General features: G+C 52.1%; 1 protein-coding gene across 1 annotated transcript in view; it reads left to right on the top strand.

Annotated features, from left to right (window-relative positions):
• The window catches only part of GAB1 (GRB2 associated binding protein 1), a 120,466-nt gene that overhangs the window by 65,726 nt on the left and 32,400 nt on the right, over positions 1 to 22,340 (top strand). Inside the window, exon 2 of the mRNA XM_056119099.1 lies at positions 14,682 to 14,976. Within this exon, the coding sequence (XP_055975074.1) occupies positions 14,682 to 14,976 (295 nt within the window). The remainder of the gene's footprint in view (positions 1 to 14,681; positions 14,977 to 22,340) is intronic.

The raw sequence follows: 22,340 nt of genomic DNA, 5'->3' as shown, positions 1-22,340 counted from the left end.
GTGACTTTCTAGGCCAGAGAGACAGCTCAGTGGGCTGAGTGCAAACTTTGTACGCAGGAAGCCAAGGTTTCATCCCTGCCAAGTGTGGTCTTACCAGCATAAAGCCGAGAGTGACCCCTGAAGAGCTCCAGGGCGGACCAAAAAGAAAAAGTTACCAAAAAAAAAAAAAATACTCTGCATGGCTTTTCTGGTCTCTACCCTAGAGACCAGGTAGACACATTCTCCAATAAAATGCATGACCCTTCACCTCTCGAGGTGACCCCGAGTGATCCTAACTGATCCCAGCTCAGCATTCAGGCTTTGTGACCACACTCGGCGTTGCTCAGGGACTCCCCACCCCCGCCCCACTTGGTGCTCCCAACCCAGTGCTCAGGTGCCCAGGGTGCTGACAGAGCAGGCAGTGCTTGGGCATCCAAGCCAGGCCCCGCCATGCAGAGAGCCCTCGCCCTGTGCCCCGACAGCCGGCCTGCATGCTGGGTTTGCCGGGACCGTTTCCCTGGATTGGGTGTAGAGCCAGAGCTGTCCTGGGTTGTCTGTGTGCGACTTCCTGTCTGCGGCCTGGGGGGGAGGGATGGCAGGGGCTCCGGCTGCAGAGGGGATGTGCCAGGGAACAAGGTCCAGACAGGATATCCCCCTCAGAATGAAGGTCGCGTCCCCCCCCCCCCCCCCGGAGGCCTGGGGCTCTGGGCAGCTCTGAGCCCCGCTGATTAGACGGTGACGAGCGACCCTCTTTTCCTCTTCCTGCTCTCCCAGTGCCTTCCAGGGCCCCCCTTCTTCCCTCGGCGTCGGCCCCCAGTTGTGGCTTTCCCGCCACGGGCCTGTCTGTGGTTGATGTGTGGGATGTCTCTCGGTCGGCCCGGCGAACCCACGGCCAGTGCCCGCCTCTGAGCCCCAGGTCTCGCTATATTTAGAAGACAGTGTGGACCCTGTTGCTTCGTAAATGCAGTAAACATGTTTGTGTGCGTATTTTTAGCTCCTGCAGACTTTTGTGAGCTCCCAAGTCTGAGAGCCAGACCCGGTCAGTTGTTGTCTGCAACCTCAGGTGCCAGGCCTCTGAGAGGGGACGCTGTCTCCCGGGCCTGACACAGTGCCAACGGCGGGGTCTGAGGGAGCTAGGGCAGCTGTGCGCGACACGGCCCGGTGTCTTAGCTACACACTCGCTCACAGCTATTCACACTCAAACACATTCACACCCTCATACGCTCGCACCACAAGCACTTGCTCATAACTCATGTACCGTATATGCACGTTGACACACACATCCTCACACACATACATTCACAGACTCTAGGCTCACACACACGTACATTCTCATTAACTCCTACACATACAACTCACATTCACACCGCATAGACGAATCCTCACGCATATACACCCCCATCCCCACACTCACAATTTTGTTTATACACGTTCACACACTTCTGCACATGGCTCACACACCACATACTCAACATTCACACACATACTCACATACTATGCACATTCACATGCTCACGTAACCCACACGCCACATACATCCACACACGCGGACACACAATCACTCATGTATTCACATACGTGTGTAACCCACACACCACATACATTCACACACGTGGACATCCACTCATTCACATACTCACGTATGTAACCCACACACCACAGACATCCACACACACAGACACGCATTCACTCTTATAGTCACACACACACACACATAACCCACATACCCTGCACACACTCACATTCCTGTCCTCACATACTCACTCCCACACACTCCCATGCTCACACACAGCTCCTGTGGCCCGTGTGACTTGGCGATGATGGGAGGTGCCACCCCCGTGGCCGGAAGAGTCGTCCCTTTCTCCTTCCTCCCGGCCCGCTCTGCCATCCGGCTTTACATCCTCCACACACACCGGCCCCTCGGGCCGCTGTTATTTTCAGTCCATTGTATCTGCTTCCTGTGGGTCAGAGGTGGTGAGGCCGGGTGGGAGAGGGGGGCGTGGAGGGGGCTGTCAGGAAAACGGGTCCCTCTCCATTGAATGGGGCACGAGAGCGCTGGGTTTGTTGGCAACACAAAAGAGGCAGCGGGTCAACTGGGTCTCGTGTGTGATGGGGTCGCAATGTGCACGTCACACGGATGAAAAAGTGTTTCCCCCTTAGGAGTCACGTGCTGTGACAGGGTAACACCCCTGAGTGGTGCAGGGAAGGGGGGAGGGGGGTGGTAGTCTTAGGCGAGGCTCTCTCTCTCTCTCTCTCTCACACACACACACACACACACACACACACACACACACACTCAGACGGCCGAGATCTGGACTTGCTGGTCTGTGGAGAGCTGCTGGTACTGTCCCACTCTGCCCATCCTCCGAGGAGAGGCTTCGCTTTCTCTCTCGGGCGTCTTCCCTTCAGGGACTCGAGAGATGTGCCCCTGACCTCGGTGGAAGTACGTCTTTTCTCTGGAGGCTTTGCATGGCCACTTCTCTTTTGTTCTGGAAGCTTTAGAAGGAGTTTTCCATTAAGAAGACAATTGGGGAGGCTAGAGAGACAGCTCAGGTGGCACGGTGTGTGCTGGGCATGGAGGGGTCTCTGCTGCATCTCAAATAACGCCTGGTCCCCTGGGCACCAGACCTGGAGTACTCCCTGAGCACTGCGATGTGGAGGGCGGGAGGGAGAGAGAGAGAAAGACAGAGACAGAGGGATGGAGGGAGAGAGGGATGGAGAGAGAGGGAGAGAGGGAGGAATAGAAAAAGGGCATAATTTTCTTATTATACATAGAAGTAATGGTGAAGACTTGAAATTTGTGTTGTTAACACGGCTTTGCTTTCCCTCTGGTTCTTAACGTGGGGGTGTCACTTGGTTGAGTGTTTTCACTAAACCTCAGTGCCTCCCTGTTTTCCTTTCTTGTGAACTGTGATTGCTCAGTGAGACATTTCGAGGGGGGGAGCACGAGAATGCTTTTGTGTGTTTTCCCGGAAACGCAAACACGAGCCCTCCTCCAGAACTCCATGCGTCAGCTCCATCCCTGCGCACGGCAATGTATTTTTTGCTCGTAGGCAAGGTAAGTTTTGCTTTCAAAGACTCCAGATGTGTGGCGCTGTGCTTTTGAGGTGCTGTTGTTGTTGAATCGGTTCAGGCACATCCTCTCTTCTTTGTCTTTTTGAAATTCTTTGGATGTTTTTTTTTTTCCATTTCATGTATCTTTTTAATATTGGGTTTGGGGGTCCGCCCCTCGGTGGTACTCAGGGGTCATTCCTGCTGCTGCTTGGAGGGCTGATAGGGCTGGGAACACTAGGGCTGGGGTTGTGGCCAGTGCGAAGCTCTCTGGTACTATCTTGCTGGCCCCCATTTTCACACAGGTGTCGTGCATTTGCAGGACACAGCATGTGGAGTGCAGGAGTCCGGAGCTGGGGTTGGCGTGACTCTTAGCATCTCACCCCAGGCTTTGGCAGCAACATGGCCCAGTTTGAATGCTTGTGGGATGTGATGTTGGGAGGCGGGAGGGGGCGGGAGTCTTAACTCTCTCCTGCGGCACCTTCCAGAGCCTGGGGGTCACCCTGAACGTAGGAGCTTGGGACCTCTAGTCGGACCCCTGGTGCTGCAGGGTGTAGGCTGCTACCCCCCACCCCCACCCCCTGCAATACCGTCACATTGATGTGTTCAGGTTGAGAATAATCTGACTGAGACCCTTGCACCCAGAGATTGCTTCCCAAACTCCCCCTCCCCACCACCCCAATCCTGCCCTGTCCAAATGACAGCTGCTGGCCTCAGGTAGCTAAATCGAATGAGAGTGGTTCTGGGGCCAGAGAGAGAGGGTTAAAGTGCTTGGCTAGGATGTGACTACCCCTTGTTCGATCCCTGGCACCGCCCACGGTGACCTGAGCCGGGGAGCGAAGATTCAGCCCAGAGCCCAGCCAAGGGGGACCCCCGAAAACGGACAAATAAGAGTCGGAGAGAAAAACCAGCTCCTGGGCCCCCTTTCCAGCTCTCCGCAGCCACAGGCCCATTGGGTTCTGGAGACAGCCAGGGGCATCCGGTCCATACTTGAGGACAGTTCTGTGCGACAGGCCTGCTCTAAACCTGTGATTGGGATGGGTGTCTGCGTTGGGAAGAAACCCCGGTCGCAGAGTTCTTGCATCTGGGATACCCAGCCAGCCGCAGATGCCACACTCCATCATCCCAGTGCCTGGGTGCCCTGCCCCGTCGAGTGATGATACCTTGCGTCCAGGTTGACCACGTGGTGGGTGGCACCGCCCCCGACCTCGGCTCCACCAATCAGCATTCCGCGACCACGCCAGGTGGGCGTTCCCTGATGCCCCAGACCCTGGCGAGCAAACCTGGCAGGGTTTCCCGCCTGCGCGGTGTGCACCCCTCCCTGGCAGCTGGACACCCGTTGGGCCGTGCAGTGCAGGACCGGCTGGGAGAGGTCATTTCAGAGACTGGGCATGCGGGAGTCCTGGGGTTCAGCCCCAGCACCTCATGGTCCTTCCAGCATCCTAGGATTGACCCCCGGGCCCAGAGCTGGGGGTGGCCCCAAGCCCCAAACCCCGACAGGTGTGGCTCCAAATCCTCCCCAAAGCCAAGAGCCCCTGCCACTTTGGTGGGTCGACCATGATACTGGGCATCCAGGAGGATTCATTTGTTTGTGTTTATTCTGGTAATGAAGGGTGGTGGGGTGGGGGGGATCTCGTGCCTTTTAAGCTGCCTGCCGGGCGATGTGCTGAAAAGTTAGAGAGGAAGAAGATAGGCTGGGGGAGAGTATCAGAGGGGGTGCTGTCACTCTCTTTTTTTGCTTCTTGGGTCATTCCCGGAGATGCTCAGGTGTTCCTCCTGGCTCTGCACTCAGGAATCACTACTCTTGCAGATGTCCATATGGGATGCCAGGGATCGAACCCAGGTCAGCCTCGTGCAAGGCAAATGCCCTGCCTGCTGTGCTATTGCTCCGGTCCCAGGTACAGTCATTCTTACCCTCATGCTGGCCCCAGTGGACACAGCCAGATCTGGCCATGATCTCTGAATATTTTGGAAGTGCCGTGAACCAGGACTGGGGGGGTGTCGAATATGAGGGTCAGCCTCTCTCCTTCCCCCGATGGGGGCAGGAACTCCGTTCGTGGCGGTGGACAGGCCTCCTCGCCTTCATTCCCCACATACCCACAGGTGGTCTGCTCAGCGCCGAGGCCTTTGCTGGGAAGCCCACCCTGAGTGGTCAGCCCCCGCGTGAGTGTGTCGTAGCTCTTACCTCCCATTAACTCCTAGAAACGGCACTGCCTGAGGAGCCCTCCGTATCCCGCTGCCTTTCGCAGACTTAAGTGCGGTTCCTAGAAGTGGGATCAGTGTCCTGATGGCTCTGGGTGTGAGTTGGTGTCTGGGAGGGCGGAGCATGCAGGATGCCCTCGGAGCATGCTTGCCCTGCCGTTTCCTGGGGGCACCCAAGCCGGGCCCCAGATTGCTTTCCCCTCAGCGGCAGGTCGAGGTCCAGTTCCAAACAGTGGGTAGTTGGCGCTGGAGAGAGAGAACACCGCGGGCAGGGCACTTGCCTTCCACGCAGCCCACTGGGGTTCAATCTCTGGCATCCCACACGGCCCCCTGAGCACTGCCAGGAGAAATTCCTGAGCGCAGAGCCAGGACTGCAGCCCAGAACATTGCCGGGTGTGGCCCCCAAACAAACAAAAAAACCCTATAGGTACTCGGACCCCGTTTTCCAATGATGCCTCCCTGCTGTTAACTGGCAGTGCCCCGGGTGAGAGTTAAAGGGGGGAGCTGAGGACGCCCCAGAAGGGCCCCATTCTCCTCCCTTCCCACTTTACCACCGTAAATACTTAGTCCTTATTCCTGGTGATGCTCCAGGACTGTATGTGGAGTCCTCGGTCACACATCATACACATGCCTGACGTGTGGCTTGTTTCTCCAGGTTCCAGCTTTCTTTCTTTTTCTTTTTTTTTGGGGGGGAGGTGGTCACACCCAGTGATGCTCAGGACTGACTCCTGGCTCTGCACTCAGGAATCACTTCTGGCACTGCTAAGGGACCATATGGGATGCCGGGGATCGAGATCAAACCCCAGTTGGCCGCATGCAAGGCAAACTTCCGACTCCGTTCCAGCTTTCTTACCCGAGTGACTTTTCACTCAGCCACCAGCCGTTCCTCTGGCCTGGGTCACACAGGACATCCCTGCCACTCTGTCTTGGACCAGCTGCCCACTGGTCCCTCACCGTGCTCATCCTAGTCTGGGTCGGGGTGCCTGAACCCCAGATCCTGACAACTGGGACCCCGGGGACCGAGAAGCCATGGCATACACTCGGCTGGATTCAGCGTGCCCTCCTCAGCCTTGAGCTGAGCGTTCGTGCAGCAGCTGACCTGTTTGCATCCCAACGTCTTTCTGCTTGCTCGTTGGGTGTTGGGAACCCCATCCGTGGCGCTCAGGAGCTCTTCACCGGTCTCTTCTGGAGCTCTGCAGCGGGGCTTTGGGAGACCAGGGATCGAATCCGGGCCTCCTGCCTATGAGACATGCGCTCACCCCCTGACTCTGTGTGTTTCTGAGCTAAACGTCCCCTCCTGCTGGCGTTGGGGTCTTGGCAGCGCAGAGGTGTGGCAGGGTTCTCCACAGCTGTGGGGAGCGCCTCAGTACGCCTTGCTCTGGGGACAGTCTCGGGCCGACCCGTGAGCCAGAACGGTGGAGGAGAAACGGCTTCGTGGGTGTCCCTCGGAGCCTTTGACGTCATTTCTGTTTGTTTGTCTCCTGTAGGCCTTGCTCTGGGCATCACTCAGCAGTGAGCGCCCCGGCCGGCCGTTGGCCTCACTATGAAATCATCATCGATGCACTGTTAGATGGGTCTTCAAAGGGCCCCTGGGGGCCCGAGCAGTAGCACAGCGGGGAGGGCGTTTGCCTTGCACACGGCCAACCTGGGTTTGAGCCCAGGCATCCTGTATAGTTCCCTGAGCACCGCCAGGAGTAACCCCTGAGTACTCTCGGATGTGACCCAACAAGCAAAATAATAAAATAAAGGGCCCCGAGCTCCTGCCCCACATCAGTGGTGTTTATTTCTCTGTTCCCTGGGATGTTTTGTTCGGATCCATGATGAAAGTGTTTGGAGTCAGTTCACTGGTCTCGGCTTTGTCAGGAAAGTCCCGTGGAAGAGGTCTGGGGCCCAGCCGCCTCTTTGTTCGGGTGCGTTATTTTTGATTTTTTGGTGTACGCTTGTGTTTATATTCCTAAGCTAAAGTTAGCACAGATAGCACCAGGCTTGAAAAGGGTGACAATAGTTTGAAAACAGGAAATTTTGGGCTTGTGTGTGTGTTTGGCACAGATGACCCTAATGATAGGAAACTTCCACCGAGCCTGTTTTTTTTCCTTATTTTGCCCGGTGAAAAAAGATGGAGCTTCCTGAAAAACAACTCGAGTATTTTCAAGTGAGAAAATGGGTTTCTTTTGTCCCTGCCTCACAACGACTGTGTTATTCTTCGTTTTATTTACCGGGGTAATATTAGTGTGGGGTGGAAATGAATGCTTCTTAATAAGCCAAGCAATTCCCAGAATGCTCCTTTTAGATACTTAATACCGAAGTGTATCACCATTTGCTGACATGGCTTTTAAAGAAAATCAAAATAATTGGGATATTATCACCACAGAACTTTGTAAGGAGAAAAGGTATTTGTTTTGCTCTTTTAAGTTTGCACCTCTCCCCTTCTATTTAACCCCTGAAAATCCAGTCTTTAAAACAAAGTCCTTATACACTTTATTTGTCTAAGCTATTTCCTGACCAAGACGCCTCTAGATGTATCCTGGAATTCTGTATTTAAAAGAAAGGTTGCATGCATCCACTGCTTGTAGAGTTGAAGAGAACACGCTTGAGGAAAGAGCCATGGGTAGACCCGCGAGTAGGAAAAATGGGGTTTTCCCATATGGGGGTGCTCAGGGGTGTCGGTGGCCCCCGGCAACATGATGATTGTGGTGAGCAACTTCATTTGGTCCCAGTTCTCGGTCTTGGGGGTGTGTTAGAGTCACCTGCTGAGCACACACATGCACAAACACGCATCTCACATTCTCACCCAATCTCCCACACAGTGTAGGTCACGCACACACAGTCTTAAACACACACACACACACACACACACACACAGCCTCGCACACATGCTGAGTTAGCATAGGTAAGACAAGACACACACAGTCACACACACTGAGTGAGGTCACACACACACTGAGTTAGTGAGGTGAGGCACACAGACACACACACACACACACACAGTCTCACATACATGCTGAGTTCGTGAGGTGACGTACCAATATAGTCTCAACACACAAGCTGAGTTAGTGATGGAAGCCGGCCACACACACACACACACACACAAACATGCTGAGTTAGTGAGGTGAGACACACGCACACACCCATCCCCGAGTCAGTGTCATGAGACGCAGACAGACCTGCTGGGGTCTTGTAGGTGTGACCCCATCATCCCTTTGCTAATGCAGCCACGCCCTGTGGGCACCCCCTAATGGACAGTGGCAGGTGGGATCCCTAGGACCCCCTTGCCCGTGGCCACTGTGTCATGGGCACTGCCCCAATCGAACGCTTCCAGGCTTAGGGAAATGGGCAGACTCGGCCCCATCATGCTCTGTCTATCTGGCAAGAGCGTTTCTCGACTGCAGGCCGATGTGTTAGAGATGCCCAGTGAGTATATTAGCGTCACTGCCGTGGGCAGGGCCTGAGGCAGCCTGGAGCCTGTTCCTGCCCGGAGCCTGCTGTGCCCCTACTCTTCAGATGGCCCCCGCGAGCCCCGGATCTGCTTACACAGGGAGACAACCGAAGGGCGATTCTCTCAGGAATGATATGTAAAAGTGCCTCTACTGGCAGGGCTCCTGGGGGAGGGGGGTGGGATGGGATGGTTCCCAGGCGGTCTCGGACCCCGTACCATCCTCAGCGAGGTCCGGCTTCCCCTGACCTCTCTCATGCCCTATCTCATGCCCGGTCCCCTCTGTTGAGTTTTTATTTTACTTTATTTTCTTGTTCTTTTTAGACCAACACCCAGCAGTGCTCAGGGACTCCTCTTGGCTCTGTGCTCAGGAATCACTCCTGGCAGTGCTCAGGGGAACATGGAGGGATGCTGGGGATTGAACCCGGGTCAGCCGTGTGCAAGGCAAACGCCCTCCCCACTGCATTATTGCTTCACTGCCCTCACACGCCACCCCTCCTCACCCCCTTGTCGAGTTTTTAGAGCAAATTCAGTGTCTTCTACACTTCTACACTTGTGTCTCACCTGATGATTCCTGCCAGCCTGGCCGCAGAAGGGCTGGACAGATGTGGCCATATCTCCCTGCTCAGGGATGGGGTGGTCACCCGGAGGCCACGTCCCAGAGACCTGGGAGGGGCGAGGTAGAGGGGACGGAAACGCATGGCTTCCAGCCCCAGGAGACGAATCAGACAGCACCTAGAAGTGACCGGCTTGGGGGAGCCGCACTGAGCTGAAGATGGGTGTGTCCACTCACCGTGTCCAGCGTGAGCTGACCCAGGGGCGGTATGGAGCAGGGCTGAGCTGCAGAGAGAGGCGGAGAGAAAGCGGCTGGCCCCGAGTGAGCCCTGGAGTGTGTGCGGGCCTGCCCCTGTGCCCAGAGCTCATGGGCACAGCAGGACGCCTTTTTTTTTTTTTTTTTGCTTTTTTGGGCCACACCCGGTGATGCTCAGGGGTACTCCTGCACTCAGGAATTACTCCTGGCGGTGCTCAGGGGACCATATGGGATGCTGGGAATCGAACCTGGGTCGGCCACATGCAAGGCAAACACCCTACCCACTGTGCCATCGCCTGAGCCCTAATAGCAGGACGCCTTTAGCCGGGATCCGGGCTGGCCCCCTCGGGTAGGCCGACATCGTCAGGGTTCATCTCCGAGCTGACCATGCTGCTTTCTAGCCTCGTTCCTCTAAGACATCTGTGTGCTGGGACCAGAGCATTAGGACGGCGGGGAAGGTGTAGGCCTCACCCATAGCCGATCTGGGTTCCATCCCCGACATCCCAAATGGTCCCCCAAGCACTGCCAGGAGTGATTCCCAAGCATCATCGGGACCACAAGGAGAGCAGGAAGGACGGATGAGCACAAAACCTGACTCCCTCTTCCCGCCTTGGCCCCTCCCCGTGTGTGTGTGTGTGTGTGTGTGTGTGTGTGTGTGTGTGTGTGTGTGTCTGAGGATTGGGCAGTTCTGATAGGGAGAGTTTCTACAAAACAGGTTCTCGCCGCCCGCACCCCCGCAGGCCCACGGTTCTGCTCAGGCCGTGTCCAGCGTTCTTGGGGCTACCAAGGCAGCAGGGATAAAAATAGGACCCGCTTTAAGAATCCCAGATATTTTCAGATAACAAAGGCCGATTTATGCGGGCCCGCGGGGGGCTCCGGCCCCGACACAGACGGCCTTTGTGCCGCGCTGAGCAAGGGCGCTGAGGCCGGCTGTTCTGTCCTGCGTCCAGCTTTCTTCTGTGGCTGCATTGTGCTTTGTGTCCCAAGCCAGAGGACCTTTGTATCTGCCTTTGGAGAGTGTGTGGTTTATGTAATTGCTTTTGTTTTTTTTTTTTTCCAGCTTAAGCTGCGCCCGAAAGCCCGGGGATTGAGAGCCCGAGACCCCTGTGGCCTGCTTGGACCTTGTCGAAAAATAAATAAGGGGCAGGTGCTACCCGGCCTCAGGCCGGAGTCTCTGTGCGTGTGGTCACTTCCTGCCATGGCGGGTGGGGAGGGGACGCCGAGCGCTTAGATGACACTTCCTGCCTGACTCCCCGAATTCTCCAGGGCTCCTTGTCCAGCTGTCGGTCTGCTTTCCCTCCTCAGGACAACTTCCCAGCTTGGGGGGGTCGGCTTGGGGGGGTCGGCTTGGGGGGGTCGAGCAAAGGCCTGCAGTGGGGAGGAGGAATGGGCAGGTGCTGCTTGCAGACAGCAGGGAGAAGGCACCACACGTTCCAGTCCTTCCTGTTTTTTGCCATTTCCCCCGAGGTGTTTTGCAAACCACGCAGATGCGCGCACAGTAACTCCCGGGATTGTTTTTCTGCAGCCTCGGAGCGCCTTTGCGTTCCGTCTCCAGTTCTTTTTTTTTCTCACGTGGATGGGGGGGTTGGTGAATGCCACCCTGCCCGTGTTTGCAGCTCCAGGGGAGAGGCCTGTTTGTTGGTGTTGGGGCGGTGCTGGGGTGCTCTCCTGGCGCCGTGGGGAGGGATGGCTCCTGCCAGGGCTCGGAGACCGAAACTAGGTCAGTCACATGCGAGGCGGGAGGGGCCCGGGCCTCCTCCGAGAGTTCTGTTTATTGTCCAGATATTTCTCCATGCCAGGCGCTTGGGCCGGGCACTGCGGGCACGTGGCGAGGGAAGGAGATGATGTCAGAGGCGCGGGACTCTGCCCTCTGCCTGGGAAGAGCGGCCAGCTCGCGCCTGCCCCGGGCCAGGCCTGGACAAGGTTCTGCGTGTGGGTGTGGTTCTGCTGCCTTCCAGAGTGGTCTGCGCACCCCACCCCCAACACCCAGCTCTGTTGGGTGTGGGCACCTAAAAAAAAAAAGAAAGAAAGGAAGAAAAGAAAGAAATCAAGTTGTAGGGCTGGAGCGATAGCCCAGCGGGTAGGGCGTTTACCTTGCACGCAGCCGTCGCGGGTTCCATTCCCAGCATCCCGTATGGTCCCCTGAGCACCACCGGGAGTAATTCCTAAGTGCATGAGCCAGGAGGAACCCCTGTGCATCGCTGGGTGTGACCCAAAAAGAAAAACAAAGAAATAAATAGAAGAATTCGAGTTGTACAACTCACGGTGCTACAGAGTGGGTTTTAAGAGGGCTGACACTCTCCTGTCAGTAACATCTCCTAGGGCCAGCCCTGAAGCTCTTCCACGACTGAGACTGAGGGTTGCTGAGTTGAGTGGGGGGGTGGGGGGTGTCAGTGAACAGAAGCTGGAGGGTCGCCGTGGCCGGGCAGAGGGCAGAGAGCTGAGGAAGGAGCACAGTTGTGCAGAGAACATCCAATCCGGAGTTCACATCCTGCTGTCCCACGCTGGGAGGCCGGCAGCCCTTTTGTGATCCCCAGAGATAATTGTAGGGGTGGGGGGCAGGGGGTGAACATGTTGCATTGGGAGTCACAGGTGCCAGCGACACGCAGTATAATTTGGCCTCCTGGGAACCATGTTCTTGAAGGGAGAAATAACCCTAGGTAAGACGTCGAGGAAAGATGATTTCCGAGGGGGTTGAGCAGTGCCAGGCGAGGGGCCACCAGGGGCTGCCCCACCCGGCCTGGCCCCCAAGCTCCTCCCAAAGTACCTTCTGGAGAGCAAAGCCTGAAATGCTTCGTCGGTGTCATTGGGGAGTGGATGAATTACGTGCAATGAATTATGTAGCAAGGCGTTTTAAGAGAGATTTCCATGCAAGACATTATTAATGTTTTAGAAAGTCATTTCTGTATTTAAAGAGAAAACCTTTGCCATCGGCAGAAATCACTTTCTGAAAGACACGGCTCCTTGATGGCCGGGATAAATGACCTGAGCGACTGGCTTTTCTGTTCTCTCTACTTCTCAGTTAATTTTTTGTTTTGAGGGCGCTACGCCTGGCCGGTGCTCAGCGGTTACTCCTGGCTCTGCACTCAGGAATCCCTCCTTGGTGGGGCTTGAGGGACCAGATGGGATGCCGGGGATTGAACCCGGTTTGGTCGCATGCAGGAAAACATCTCCTCTCCCCGCCTCGACTCCAGCCCCATTGCTTATTAATTCTTAACTTACCTCTTGAAAGTAGCTGTGGGGGCTGGAGCGATAGCACAGCGGGTCGGGCGTTTGCCTTGCACACGTGACTGACCCGGGTTCGATTCCCAGCATCCCATATGGTCCCTCGAGCACCTCCAGGAGTAATTCCTGAGTGCAGAGCCAGGAGTAACCTCTGTGCCACGCCGGGTCTGACCCCCCCCAAAAAAAGCCAAAAAACCAAAAAAAGTAGCTGTGAAGGCATAGTTTTGACATTATGTTGGTATTTATTATAATTTTGATATATAAGTAATACTTATAGTATTTTTATATTTGTTTCGCTACTTATTATAAATTATTGATTTTTATACTAATTTATTATAAATAAGGATATTTATTTTAAAGTAAATAGATTCTTCTATATTAACCAACTAGATTTTTATAACCCAGAGGCCAGTCCTAAATTCTGGTATTGTGGAATTTTACATTCCCCCTCGCAGTGCAGTGGAGTTCCAATTTGTCCACATGACTGACACTTGTTACCTAATGTTTGGGGGATTTTTTTTTTTTAAATACAGGCAGCCATACTTTGTGTGAAGTGATGAGTCATGGTTTCGATGCGCATTTCTTGAATGACATTGAATGGTAATGACATTGAGCATCTTTCTGCGTGCCAAAACACTAGTTTTTGTATCTGCATTGGCAAGTCTAGTCACATCTGTTGCCCTATTTTGTTGGGTTGTTTCATTGTTGTCACTGGGTTATTGGAGTTTTTAAACCTATTCCAGACTTTAGTGTCTTTACCAGACTTGCAGATATTTTTCTCTACTACCTTTTCACTCTATGAATAGTCACCTTTAACTTGGGATGATATTACATTTTGATGTAGTCCTTTTTACCTGTTTATTATTATCATTATTATTATTATTATTATTATCTCCTGCGATCTTGTCATCACTCAAGAGCTTTTTGCCAAATCCAGTGTCATGAAGCCCTTCCCTGTATTTTTCTCTAAAGAGTTTAATCGGTTTTGCTCTCACATGAAAGTCACCTGTGCGTCTTTCGTAACTGAAGATTTTGAGCTTTTGTGGGACAGTGGTTGGGAAGGGCCCCGCCGCCCTAGGACACTGGTGGAGGGAAGCAGGTTTCCCGTGATGGGTGGAAGCATTGGAACTGATGAATACATGAAGAGTATAATAAAAAGTATTGTCAATCATGGTACCTCAATAAAAAATAGTTTAAAAAATACAAGCTGCAATATATATATATATATATACATACATATATATATATATGTCTTTGATGTAGTTTGAGATTTTTTTGTTTGTGTTTTGGATCACACCTGGCAATGCTCAGAGGTTACTCTGCACTCAGGAATTACTCCTGGAGATGCGCAGGATGCCATGGTTGGGACCCAGGTTGGCTGTGTGCAGGGCAAATGCCCTAGCCACTGTATTTTCACTCTGATCCCTGAGCTAACTTTTATATGACATAAGATAATAGCCCCACTTTATTTTTTCACAGGTGGGCACAGTCCACCATTTCTTGAACCCAAGCTTTTTGTGTGCTCAGTCAAGACTCGCGGGGCCTGTGGTTCTCAGAGGCAGAGCGTGTGTTTTGCGTGTTTGAGGCCCTGCCTAGATCCAGGCTAGTCCACACTGCAAAAGCAACAACCGCAGTGGGCTGCCTCAGTTTGTTGACCTGCTGAGGATGTTATCATGTTATCATTGTGATTCCTCTTAAAAGCGATCTATATCTTCTTCCAGAAGATCCCATAGAAAGCGTACACTCACACTCTGAAGTTAATTCAGTTAGCTGAAGGCATAATTGAAGGCATCTATCGAAGGCATAAACTTTCCATCCTTTTATTAAAAAGAAAAACCTTTCTCATAATGGCATATTAATCTAGGAAAACAGAAAACACCCACAACGCATTTACAGAATGGTTGCGACGCACACAACGTTTCCCTGAGTGCGCTCTCTCCAGTTAACGCCGCGCGGGGGCTTTCTGCTCTGTGTCCCTAGGCCTGGAAGAGGCGATGGTTCGTGCTCCGCAGCGGCCGGCTGACCGGGGACCCCGACGTGCTGGAGTATTACAAGAATGATCACGCCAAGAAGCCCATCCGCATCATTGATCTGAACCTGTGCCAGCAAGTTGACGCGGGATTGACCTTCAACAAGAAAGAGTTCGAGAACAGCTACATCTTCGACATCAACACCATCGACCGCATCTTCTACCTGGTGGCCGACAGCGAGGAGGAGATGAACAAGTGGGTCCGCTGCATCTGTGACATCTGCGGGTTCAACCCCACGGAAGAAGGTGAGTCCACCCCACCTGTGCTCCAAGAGTACTGCACCGCATTAGGCAGGGTTCAAGATAGGAGGTAACCAATCTTAGAGGGAAGTATTATTTTTTATATATATATATACATATATGTGTGTGTGTATATATATACACATATTTTTATATTTATATATATACATATGTGTGTATACACATATGTATAAATAAAAGGACACTAGGCTCAACCTCTAACAACATGTTAGTGATCTCTTGTAAAAGGGTTTAATGTCCTCTGGGTGGAATACAACAGTCCTCACCCTCTTTCCTCTCAGGATACTTTTTCATAGCATTTTCAGCAGTTTTTCCTAACAAACAATACAAAATATATTATTTCAGGCCTGCTTTGGGGCAGGAATTGGGGTTCAGGATGGAAACACCTGAACTATGGTGGTGGGAAGGTGTAATGTAATGGTGGTAGGGTTGGTGTTTGAATATGAAATGTCATGAAATATTGTGAACTATTTTATAGAATAAAAAATTATTTAAAAAAAAAAAGAAGGTGAGTCTGGGACTTTGGCTTAGAATACAGTCTTCCCCCTGGGGAAGCAACAAAACTCAGTTGGGGAGACTTTTTTGGTTTTCTTTTTGTTTTGTTTTCTTTTTAGGTCACACCTGGCGATGCACAGGAGTTACTCCTGGCTCATGCACTCAGGAATCACTCCTGGTGGTGCTTGGGGGACCATATGGGATGCTGGGAATCGAACCTGGGTCGGGTCACGTGCAAGGCAAATGCCCTACCCGCTGTGCTATCGCTCCAGCCCCCCTGGAGACATTTTAAAAAATATATTTTAGAAAGAATGACTTTAGCATTGTGGTACATTGGTGGGGCCAGTGGGTGGTAGGTTTGGGGGACCCACACTGGGGTGTGTTCAGGGGCTGTTCCCGGCTCAGCGCTCAGGAGTGACCCCTGGCAGTGTTTGCTGGAGCGACCGGGCATGTGGTCCCGGGCTGGACCTGGGTGGACTGGCACACACATGCACGGCAGCTGCTGTAGCACACGTAAGCTCTCTCCCGCCCGGCGCTGCTAACTAACGGTCTGACAACAGTGACGGGCCAGCACAGGGAAGAGCAGGTACTGAATTTCACTTCAGGTGAAAATTTGTATCCTCTAATAAGACGGACATTTGGCTTTCATTTTGTTTGGGGACACACCCTGCAGTGCTCCGGGGTTCCGCCTGGCATTGCACTCAGGGATCACTCACTTGTTTTTTGGGGGGGCTCAGGGAACCGTCTGGGATGCGGGGGATCAAACTCGGGTGGGCAGGCTACAAAGTGAGTGCCCTCCCCCCTGTATTATTTCTCTGTCCCCACGTTTGACAATTTTTGCCCTGCTGTTTCAAAAGTGCATTTTATTGTGTGGCCCAGTTTAATCCTTGGGCGTTATTTGTTTGTTTAAAAAAATATATATATAGGGGCTGGAGCGATAGTACAGCAGGTAGGGCGTATGCCTCACATGCGGCTGACTCAGGTTCTATTCCCAGCATCCCATATGGTCCCCCGAGCATGGCCAGGAGTAATTGGCCAGGAGTAATTCCTAAGTGCAGGAGCCAGGAGTAACCCCTGTGCATCGCCAGGTGGACCCAAAAAGCAAAAAATATAAATAAATAAAAATTAAAATATATATATATTGATATATCTGATATATATATCAGATGATGGAAGTGAAGAAGTCGCCAAGGTTACTGATTTACTCCCGTGAGAAACAAATGCAAGTACCCGTGGCCACATGTCAGCCTGTGGTGCTCACACACATTCCGCCTGGGGGTCTTCTTCCCAGCCACGTGCTCAGCCTTTCAGTTGCAGAGAAGGAGCCTGTGGGTCCAAGGGGAGCCCCCGAGGGAGGAATGCAGAGTGCCTGGGAGAGCAGCCCTGAGCCAGGGCGGGAGGGGGCTCATTCTGATGAGGGGGCGGCCTACCAGCTAGGCACCTCCAGAGCTCAGGGGATTTTTCTTTATTTAATTTTTTTTTTTATTGAATCACCATGAGGTACACAGTTACCAAGTTGTCCATGATTGAATAATGTTCCAGCACTCATCCAGGGCCCACATCTTACCACCGATGTCCTCAGTTTCCTCCCTCCCCCCATGAGCCAGCCTCTGTGACAGTTACTTTTCTTCCCTTCCTCTCCTGCCTCTTCCCATCCCTCTCTCCCTCTCCCCCCCCCCCCCCCCATCCCTCTCTCTGTGTTTTCCCCCTTTTTTTATTCGGGTGTAGAGCTTTTGTTGTTTTGGAGGTACAGTGGGTAGGGCACTTGCCTTACACACAGTTGAACCAGGTTTGATCCTGGCACCTCAGAGGGTCTTCCAGGAATGATGATCCCTGAGCAGGGCCAGGAGTAAGCCCTGAGTGCCACTGGGTGTACCTCTCACTCCCTACCCCTCCACTCCCCCCCAAAAAGGGCTGGAGATAGAGTCGAGCAGGTAGGGTGTTTGCCTGGCTCAGGTAGGGCTGACCTGAGCCATCCCAGGCCCTGCACGAGGTCCCTGAGCCCCCCAGGAGTGAGTCACCCCCTGGACACTGCCAGGTATGGCCCCCAAACAAGCAAACAAACCAGAAGCCTCCAGCTCCTGCCCAGAGCTGCCAAGGCTTTTTGCAGCTGTTAAACTTGGTAACATTCTGAAGTTCAATTATTCAATTATCTTTTATTTTTTCTCCCCTCACAGTTATAGTTGTTCATGGTTGGGTTTCAGTCACACAGTGACTTAGTCACATTTTAAATGGGCTCCGGGGTATTACTTCTAACCTCAGTTCAACTCTTTCTCCTTCTTATTTGTACAGAGAGCCTATATTTGGGTCTTGGCAGATTTTAAAGGGGAAGACACAAAAGTCAGCATGCTCACTCTCTCTCTCTCTCTCTCTCTCTCTCTCTTTTTCTCTCTCTCTTTTCCTCCCTCTCTCTCCCCTCCCCTCCTCTCCTCTCTTTTCTTCCTCCCTCCCTTCTCTCTTGTTTTGGGACCATTCTTGGCTATGCTCAGGAGGTACCATATTCTTCCCCCAACTCCTCCTAACACACACACACACACACACACACACACACACACACACGCTTTTCCTTGGATTTAGGTGTCAACTATTTTATTCTGAGAGGGCTTTCCAATTGAAATGGTCTGTCGCCTGCCATTTGTTCTGTTGATTCTGGCCTTTCCGCACTGATGGTGTTTTAAGGGGGGCATAAAGCCATGTGGCTGTTGGCACTGTGGAATCGGCCACGCTGTCTGTCTCTTGGTTCTTTAATACTTCTCCTAAATCCATTTACACAGGGAAGGAGTTTCCCCTGGGAATAAGTGACTTTCTGGCCCAGGACGGGGCTCAGTGGCCGAGCGCATGCCCTGCTTGTGTGAAGCCCTGGATTCAGCCCCCAACACCACTAAAAACAAGTCCTTTCCCCAAAGCAGAAAGAAACCACCTTCTCCAGCCAACAAGTGGGAGCGTCAAACGTTCCAGTGTCAGAAGCTCTTTACTCGTGCCCAGAATTGAGAAGCTCCCGGGTACTTTCCTCATGCCCAGGAGCGGAACCCAGAGGACCGTGGTGTGTGTGGTCACCTGGCGTCTGGTCCTCTGAAGGATTCTCATCCCCCGGGAGGAGCACCTGGGAGGAAGAGTTTGCCTCCTTTAAAACTTCAAGTCATTAATTTGCCAAGTCATTTGAGTTTGTCAACACTGGGCTCTGACCAATCTCGAAACCGTGTTTGTTGGGCGCCTAGTTAGGAAATACAGCAAACATTACTAGCATGGAACTGAATAACTAGTGATAGGCGATTCATCCCCAAAGCATGCAGTTTCTTACAGCTGCTAATAAGCGTGAATCTCTCTCTTTCTCTCTCTCTCCCTCCCTTCCTCCTCCTCTCTTTTTTTCTCTTGTCTCTGTCCTGTTTCTGTCTCCCTCACACACACACTCTCTCTCTCTCTTTCTCTCCTCTCTCTCTCTCTCTCTCTCTCTCTCTCTCTCTCATACACATGCATACACACACAATCTGTGTATATAAACTATTGAACAGTGCAGATTTGAACTGCCCCTAACCCCTTCCATTGTTCAAGAGTCCACTGTAGACACTATATATAAATATCTGTACTGGGATTTTTTTTGTTTCTTGCTATGGGGGTTTGCTCGGGAGATCATATGAGGCGTCAGGGATTGAACCTAGGTCAGCAGTGTGAAAGGCAAGCACCTTGCCCATCATATCTCTCTGGCCCCAAGTGTTACTTTGTTTCCGATTTATTTATTTATTTATTTATTTATTTACTGCCATGCTTGGCCGTGCTGAGAGCTTCCTGCTGGCTCTGTGCGCAGGGATCATTCCTAGAGGTACCCAGGGGAACATCAGTGGTGCCAGGGACCAGACCCAGGTTGGCCGTGGGCAAGATAATTGCCCGAACTGCCGTACTATCTCTCCCGACATTCTGTGTTTTGTTTTTAATGGTGGTTATGAGGAAAAGGAGAAAGTGGGGTGGGAAAAAAAGTGAGGAGAGGGGTCATGGGGTCATTTGATTTTGTGATGCTGCAAGAGTCTTTGGTGGTAGGTGGGGTGAGATTCAAACACACACAGAGAGCTTAACATAGAAGGTGTTCCACCAGAACTGTGTAGTCTAATAAATCAGTGGCCAGAGCAATAGTGCAGCGGGTAGGGTATTTGCCATACATACAGCCGACCCGGGTCCTGTTCCCGGCATCCCATATGGTCCCCCGTGCACTGCCACGACTAATTCCTGAGTGCAGAGCCAGGAGTAACCCCTGACCATCGCCAGCTGTGACCCCAAAAGCCCAAAACAGATCACTTTTGTATGTGTGTTCAAGTGTGATGCTGAACTGGTTCAATACAGTTCTTGCCTCATAGAAAGTACAGACAGTACAGTGGGGAGAGCACTTGCCTTGCACATGTCCAACCGGGGTTCAATCCCCAGCACCCCATATGGTCCCCCAAGCCTGCCAGGAGTGGTCCTCAGGCACAGAGCCAGGGGTAAGCCCTGAGCAAGCTGGGTGTGGCCCAGAAAGCAAAGAAAGAAATAATCTTACTTCGACGGAAGATAGTTCTGGGGGCAGGGTGCTTCCTATGCCCACAGCTGACCCAGGTTTGATCCCCAGAACCATATATGGTCCGCTGAGCCCACCAGGACTGGTCTCTGAGCACAGAGCCAGGGGTCCAAGAGCAGCTGGGACTGACCCGAAAACCAAAAAAGAAAGAAAAAACAGGTCATTCTACATGCTACTTGAATTTCTTGGTCTAAGTCAGCAAATGATGATGATCTGTACTATATTTTCCTCTTTCATTTTGTTTCTTTCTCGTGCCTGATAGTAAAACCACAACAGGCTTTTAAACTCAGCCTCTGTGGAGGCCAGACTAGGTGCGCCAAGAGCACCCATCGGCTTCTGCGTGTGGGAGCCAAGTTCGAGCCCCACCACAATAAATGACATCAACCTCCAGGGGTTGGGAGAGATAGTTCAGGGTTTAATACTCTTGCCTTGCACGTGGCTGACCTGGGTTCGATTCCTGCTATTACATGGCTCCCTGAGCACCCCAGAATCCCCTCTCTCGTTTTTTGTTTTCTGTTTTTTTTTTTTCTTTCTGGGTCATACCTGATGATGCTCAGGGGTTCCTCTTGGCTCCTCACTCAGGAGTTACTTCTAGTGGTGCTCGGAGGACCATATAGGATGCCAGGGATTGAACCTTGGTCATCTATGTGCAAGGCAAGCGTCCTACCCTCTGTACTATGTACTATCGCTCCAGCTCCCCATTATATTTTTATTATTAGTAGTAGTATTTTTTGCTTTTTGGGTCCCACCTGGTGATGCACAGGGGTTACTCCTGGCTCTGCACTCAGGAGTTACTCCTGGCGATGCTCAGGGGACCATATGGGATGCTGGGAATCGAACCCGGATCAGCCGCGTGCAAGGCAAACGCCCTACCCCGCTCAGCTATGGCTCCAGCCCCTGGCCCTCTGGTGCTGACTGATGTTGGGACATTGTACGTTTGAAACTCAACTATAAATAACTATGTAAATCATGGTGCCTTCATGTTTAATCAAAGCATCACTTTATTTCTGTAACTGTTGTTATATGACTGTCTGCTTTTTTTTTTTTCTTTTTGGGTCACACCTGGCGATGCACAAGGGTTACTCCTGGCTCTGCACTCAGGAGTTACTCCTGGCGGTGCTCAGGGGACCATATGGGATGCTGGAAATCGAACCCGGGTCAGCCGCGTGCAAGGCAAACACCCTACCTGCTGTGCTATCTCTCCAACCCCGCTCCCCATTTTTTTAAACCTTCATTTCTTCATTTTTCATGGCTGACTTTACTTTTTTCAAAAATCCACACTTTTTTTTTTTAAAGATTCGTATCAGACTCTAAACTGCAGAGGGGCTGTTATTATTCTATGCAGTCACATTCCATCCAGTATGAAAATGTCTTTGTTCTTCCATTAACTTGACTCCCTGCTTTATTTTCTCTTGCTTCCAAACAGATCCTGCGGCCAGCGGCCCTATAATCGGTGTTTTTGTTTTCACCCCATCTGTCCCCAGGGCCCGCTGCTCTCTCTGTTTCCCACAGCTGAACAGGCTCCAATTCTTGGCTTAAAACAAATAAACCCGAAATGGTTTTCACCATCCTAGTTTCAGGGAGCTGTGGAAAGAGGGCCGCTGTGTTTGGGTATCAGTCGGGGGAAAATAACTCTCCCCAGCCCCGAGGAGAATTAACGAATTTTCTCCTGAAAACAAAAGGAAGGGGAAAAAACTGCCCCGTGTTTGGATTCCAGGAACCTCTCAATATCGTGAGCATGTTATTTCCGCTGCCCCAGGTGCTTTGCTGCTTTTGTGGGAGGCCCAAGGCTTGGCGGGCAGGAATCTGTTTTTCAGTCGTCTGTGTGTGGCTCCTCTGAATGCTTTTATTTAGTGGGTTTGAGAGGAGAAGCGCATTGCTTTTGTTTTTCTTGGAAACGTGCACGTTTATTTTCATTGCTGCTCGGAGGTAGAAGCTGGTCGGTCTGCTCAGCCCGCGAGAAGGACAGTCTCGGGGCTGTCCTCGGTCAGCAGGGCACATGCGGTCTGATGGAAGGACCCAGAGTTCGAGTTCGGAAGGTGCCTCCTGGGGGGAGTCTGCACATAGGTTAGATCTTTGCGTGCGTGCACACACACACACACACACACACAAGCACACACACACACTAGCAGGCACTGGGTGAGTGGCACATAACTTGATCCTTGCTCGCACACACACAGACAAGCATTGGGTGGTTCTGCACATAAATTAATCCTTGCACGCTTCCTCACACATGCACATACATACACACACACTTTCTCTTTCTCTCTCATGCACACACACACACACACGCACACGCACCACACAC

The sequence above is a fragment of the Sorex fumeus genome, unplaced genomic scaffold, assembly GCF_029834395.1.
Source record: "Sorex fumeus unplaced genomic scaffold, SorFum_2.1 ptg000039l, whole genome shotgun sequence".
In the NCBI taxonomy this organism is placed as follows: Eukaryota; Metazoa; Chordata; class Mammalia; order Eulipotyphla; family Soricidae; genus Sorex; species Sorex fumeus.
This window is presented reverse-complemented; position numbering and strand designations above follow the sequence as displayed.